Raw genomic sequence first — 6,000 nt, 5'->3', positions numbered from 1 at the left:
AACCTGGGATGACGTCACGTGAATAAGGTGCGCACTGCGAATACGGGGAGCTCTGGGCCTGGGAATACGCGAAGCTATCTGTGCTATGAGGAAAGTGCGCTCTGACTGGGGCTCAGGGCAAGGGACGTTATGGGGCCGTGAACACAGTGAGCGTTGAAGTGAGTAAAGTAACCACCTTGGCTGTGAATTAGGTACACCGTGGACCTTGGAAAAGGGGCAGGGCTGGGGTCGGGGAATAAAGTGACCTCTGGCTCTGAGCGCTCTTCGTGAAGCGAGCTTTGGAGCTGCGAATAAGGTGAACTCGGAGTGCTGTGAAGGGGGGCGGGGGAGGGGGGAGCTCTGGAGGCCGTGGGGGTTTAGCTACGAAGTTATGACTGTGAAGAGGGCTGTGAACGGGGTGAGCCTTGATACCGGGAATGGGGCGACTGAAAAGCTTTGACATGATGGCGCCGGGCGCAGAGCCCGCTCTTGGCACTGCCCTCCAGTCACTGACACTATGCACACAGGCAGTGAGGCTGACCGGAAGGGGCGCTGAGAGCACGTTCTTTGCACGGGAATGGTTAACTCCTGGTTATGCCATATCATAAACGAATCTCTTTTTATTGCGTCCCAGATTCCTCGCTTCCTCCTTCCTTGTCATCTGCCTCCGAGGGTGTCAGCAAGCAGCAGAGGCTGAGGTCAGACGGGATGAGTTCCAGGCTCCTTCAGTAGCCCCAGAAGGGGGGCAGAGCTCCCGCGTCTCAGACACGATCCTCCGGACTCACTTCTAGCCACTCCCGTGGCCCCAGACCCTCGGAGGCAGGAGCAGGGCTGCAGTCCTTCTCGCACGCTACTACCCACCGCAGAGAAGAGAGCCCGCCAGCGCGTCACCCCGCGGGCGGCACCATGGCTTCCTTCTGGAAAACCCTGCTGGCTTATCGGAAATACCTGATCATTTACCTGACGCCTCTGCTCTTCCTGGCGCTCCCGCTGGCCGTCCAGTCTAAGGTACTACACAAACACCACAAGACAAACAGTGCATGCTGTGTAGATAAGACATGAAGTGCTGTGATTCACGGCTTCTGCTCAGAAGTGTCAGCCCTGTCACCTGAAATGTATAGCAATCCTGGTGACAAGTAGTTGTTCATAAAAAGAAACGTATTATCTGGCTGGTACAGAAACTTTATGGGTGGCATTTCAGAAATGTCGCATTGGCCCAGGGGTGGTTGCATTAGGAAAAATGTTTCCCTAGTGCACAAAACATAGGGACCGATTCATGGAAAAGTGTGCATATATCCCGCAAATCCTGTGTGTGGAAAACGACGCTGCGCAGCCCGTCGCGCATACGAAAATCTGTGCGCCAGTGAATTCACAGAATTGTTCAGGCAAAGTTACCCTATGCACAGTGTGCCCACGACACGCCCACACGCAGAGCTGTGCCAGCCATGGAAACAGATCTTTGTGCACTCCTCGCGTGCAAAACAACGCACCCTGTAAAAAAGGCCTGCGAACACTCCCTACGAGGTCAGCACCCTGGCAGAGGTGCATGAGGTGCCCTGTAACTGTTCCCAGCGCCCCCTCAGCATGCGTACCACATATCGTAAAATGTGTCATTTCCCGGTACAAATGCATGCAGACCCCGTAAACCATTCTCCCCTGCACTTGCGCGATCTCAATGTCACCTGGCCTAGTAAGATCGTTGTCTCTGTCTTCCCTCTGTTCCCCCTCCCTTGCCTTGTCACGCTTTGAAACACTTGTGTATAGGCGCTTTATAAATGCCATATCATATTATATCATATCATATAATTCCTGCAACCCGCTACACTGCTTACGAGCACCCTCAAGTACGATTGGAACTCCCACTGCGTGTACACACCCCTAAATCTGACACCCAATCTTACCTCTGCGCAGAGATTTTCAGGCGCAAGTGTCTGTACGCCTGCCTTTGGGTGGCAGATCGTTGCAGTGCACTGCGTGGCCATTTCCTCAATGAGAGGTTGCGCAAACATATACATGAATACTCTCGGTTGAGCAAATATGTGGCTGTGTGATGGACTGTCTGCGGGCCGTCTATTGTAACGCCCACATTTTCCCTTGTTCTTCCTCATTTTTGCATGCTCCGGCCCTACTCTGGTCCCTGCGCCGTCACACCCAAGCTCTGCATGGAGTATCGCGCAAGGACTCGGGCAATTACAGAGATGTGCTGAGTCTGGGCGAAGTCCCTGCAAAGTACGAAAAAGTCCTGTGCAGACAATTCCATGAATCGGAAAACTGACTTGCTTGCACGGTTTGGCACGCAAAGTTCAGATTTACTGTGCAGATAATTCCATGAATCGGGCCCATATTATTTTAAGGCAAAAGACTAGCACCGGGGCAAACAGGGTCTGACACATAAATCCATTGAAAGAATATGCTATATTTGCAATAGTAGTGCTAATTGCACTTGCAACAGTGCAACGTTTCTGCAATAACATCCTAAGGGCCTGATTTCCGAAAAGGTTTTCAATGGGACTTTCTCATGTAGAACATTTTTGTGTAAATCAGGCCCTACATGTATTAACACATCAAGCTAAAAAGAGTGAGCTGCATTCACAAACTAGTACTCTCAAATAGTGCAAAGCGATACAGCACCACGCGTTTGGCCCTTGATGCAGAAATGCATCAAATCGTCACCAGAACTACATTGAATTTTAATCTTCTATTTGGCAGCACTGAGATATTTCATTGGTTAGCCCAACACAAGCTGATGAAGGGTTTCCGCCTGCAATCTGCACATCCACAAGCGTGAGGGCAGTTTTGTTGAACAAGCATCCCTCGACTCCAAGACTGGGGAATTGGTCAAGATCCACCTTCATAAATTCCCTTCGCCTTACATGGGACAGAATCTCCACCTTGTGGCTTGGGGGGGAGCCCCATACCTACCTCGCAGTTGTGAGCAGTCCGGCAATTATTGCAACGGTTCCATTTGGTTAATGTTATCAGTTCTGTCAATTGCAATCATGGTTTACTTGACCTCATTTTTACATTGATTACAGGACTAAAAACTACATACAACAATCTTTAAGACGTTCATGCTTACAAAAAAGGTTGGCAGTACCAATCAAACGAATTGACCCCTCACATTGGGGGTTTGTGTCATTTGTTATAAAGACCAAAGCCCAATGTGAGGTAGTCTCTCCCTCCCCAGATAGCCCTTCAGCAGTAACTGCTCTCTTGGACTCCAATATACAGACAACTGAAGACAGCAGTCTGCCAAATGAGGAGGCAATTCTTGAGGAGGAAAAACATCAAAAGCCGGAATTTATGTCTTGCAAAGCAAAAACATCGAATTTGAGAGCTCAAAAAAGACTGAGGATGCCAAAATCCTCGTCAAAAGTAGCATCAAGTACCATAACGAATGATGGTCCTTAGTCCAAAAACATGGCAATAAAGAAAATCAAAGGACATAATTCAGCAATAAAAAAACTCTCCAACATTTCACATGACAATGTCATAATAAACCTAAATCAGCTTGACTCTGAAAGCCAAATGCACCTTGAACTGAAGAATTCTGACGCAAACCAGCACCTCGGGTGCAGTAGAGTTGTCTCAAACACACACGCTCTCCCCTAAAAGATCACCAAATGGTGGCAAACCAGCCATGGTTTATGCAAAGGACCCTTTGCAAAAAACAGTTGAAACGTCCACCTCGTTAATGCAAATGCATATGTCCAATTACTTTCAGTTAACTAAAAATAAAAAAAACTTCTGTTTTATCTCACTGTAGCAATGCTATTAGTGTTAATACCAGTTCTGACATGAAGATGGTGATCCCATGCAACAAACTTGTCCTTGTTCCATCCTCCCCCTCAGGGATCACATCGTCAGAGCTCAAGTTAGAAAATCCTCAAAATCTGGTCTCTGATAAAGCAGCCACCTTCTCACAGCCATCAATTGTCCAGGATCAATTGACCCTCAAATCTATAGGCCAGTGTTCAAGTATTGAAGACTCTGATGTGGGAATGACATCTAGTTCCCTTCGCATGACTGAGGCAGCTGCGACAACTTTTGAGGAAGTTTCTTCAGACATGAAACTGTTGTTGGGTTGGCATTCCCAGTCCTCTAAAAACGGTCCAGTGGGTCTAAATAGATCTGCACTAATGAAACTCTTCCATCAAATTCCTGCTCTGCGCAATTTGATCACTGACGATGTTGAATGGATCAAACTTCCGACTTCCCCTAACAACCGCATGCTCTGTAAACTTCAGTCACATATCATAGCAAAACTATTTTGGGATCATCAAACTGATCTTGCTTTACTTGGTTACCAGTTACATGCCTTCAAATCTTCAGAAGAAACGGTCACATTCATTGAATTTCAACCGCCAGTGGTTTCATCGTCTCTTTTGCCAAGCCCGCCCAACCAACAACTACAGGTGATGAACAACACAATAAAGGAACAATTACATTCCTTCTCAAACATTATAAAGGGTTTAGCTTGGCTTGAGCCTCTCATCAAAACTCTTTCTAATGTAAACATGCAGGCTGATAAACTATGAACTACATCCTTTTCCATTTGTTCGTGGAATTGCTGTGGTTTTAACAACTATTTTGCTTGGCACAAGTCTCTAAGTGCCTCAAACCAACCGTCAATTATATTTCTACAACCATGCCGTTGTTCGACATCATGGCGGATGGTTTTACTTCCTATTCACAATGTGCAGCAAGAGGTCGCCAGGGGCGACCGTATGGTGGTCTCGCCATATTGATTCAAAACAAACTTAAAGTCACCTCTCAACTATTGTATTCGTCTTCACAATTCTTAGTCATAGAACTTTTATTTACTTCTGTGCCAACTCGGAGCATACTTGCTATTTTCCTCTAGTGAAATCCAGCGGTAACACTTACTGAGTCAGTTATAAACAATCTCAATTCAGTTCTAACTGACGCTTTTATCAGTGATCCAAATTATGAACTCATAATTGGAGGTGACTTTAACTCGTCTTTGAACACTCATTCCATTCACTAACTAATTTGATCAGAGTCAGCACTCTAGTGGATCTCTTGAAAGAGGGCTCTTATGGTCTCAGTTTTTTGATGACTGGGACACACAGATAATTTTGTCAGAGCATCAAACCTCACAAATGACATGGCAGAGGGACACCCATAGCTCGTGTATCGACTATCTCGTATTCTCGAGTACCCTAGCAAGAAAAGCTGGCCCTCTGATTCTAGACAAATCAACATCAAGTGACCATCATATATTAAAATGCTCCATCTTCATCCCTCTGCTAACCCACTCTGTTATTTCCATTCTAAGATTGCCAGTCGTGGATAGACATCTGCTTTCCATTCGATGGAATTCGTCTTTGTGTAGACAGCTCAATAAACTTGTTAATCGTGACTTATGGATCTCAATAGAGTCACAAATGTGGGGGCCAGTAATAGGGAGATTGATGCATGGACTCTTCAAATGATTCATAATCATCTTCTGAATCTATCTACTCAGGAAAAATTTAAGACCATATCTACTCACACAAATACCTTTAGTAGAGCAGTTAAAGCACTAAAGGGACGTAAAAATCGTGCCATTGGGTAATTAAAAAAGCAACAGAGGTCGAAGCAGCCTACCGACTTTCAAAAAATCTATTATTGCAACCTATAAAACGGAGTTGAAAAAACTCAAATTTGATCTTCATTTGAAGCAAAATCAAAATAGGATCAATCTCTTATGTTAAAAAAATCTAAAAAATGTGGGCCATAATCAGAAATCCATTAGGACAGCAAAACACTGACTTTCATCTGTCAAATCTGGGTAAAACCTGGACGGATTATTATAAGTCCAAATACACTCTGCCTCAGGGCTTTGTGTCATCTAATGCTCGGGCATTTGATACTTTCTTGCTCCCCTCTTGCCCTTGGCAAGTGGAGGATGAAATATGGACCCTGAAAAAATTTAAATACTCAAAGGCAGCAGGGCCAGACAGCCTTCCACCATGTGTGTTGAAAGATTATCCCCACTTTTGGGCTCAAGCAGCGATT

At 45.6% G+C, this 6,000-nt stretch overlaps 1 protein-coding gene across 1 annotated transcript in view; it reads left to right on the top strand.

Moving 5' to 3' along the window:
* The first annotated feature begins 611 nt into the window (after positions 1-611).
* Positions 612-6,000, top strand: part of LOC138488402 (solute carrier family 13 member 2-like) — a 418,056-nt gene continuing 412,667 nt past the window's right edge. Inside the window, exon 1 of the mRNA XM_069615342.1 lies at positions 612-987. Coding sequence (XP_069471443.1) covers positions 886-987 — 102 coding nt within the window. The 5' untranslated portion in view covers positions 612-885. The remainder of the gene's footprint in view (positions 988-6,000) is intronic.

Source organism: Ambystoma mexicanum, chromosome 9 (assembly GCF_040938575.1).
Source record: "Ambystoma mexicanum isolate Mex_15411 chromosome 9, UKY_AmexF1_1, whole genome shotgun sequence".
NCBI classification, from domain to species: domain Eukaryota; kingdom Metazoa; phylum Chordata; class Amphibia; order Caudata; family Ambystomatidae; genus Ambystoma; species Ambystoma mexicanum.
Note: the sequence above shows the minus strand (reverse complement) of the source record. Positions and strands in the feature narration are given on the sequence as shown.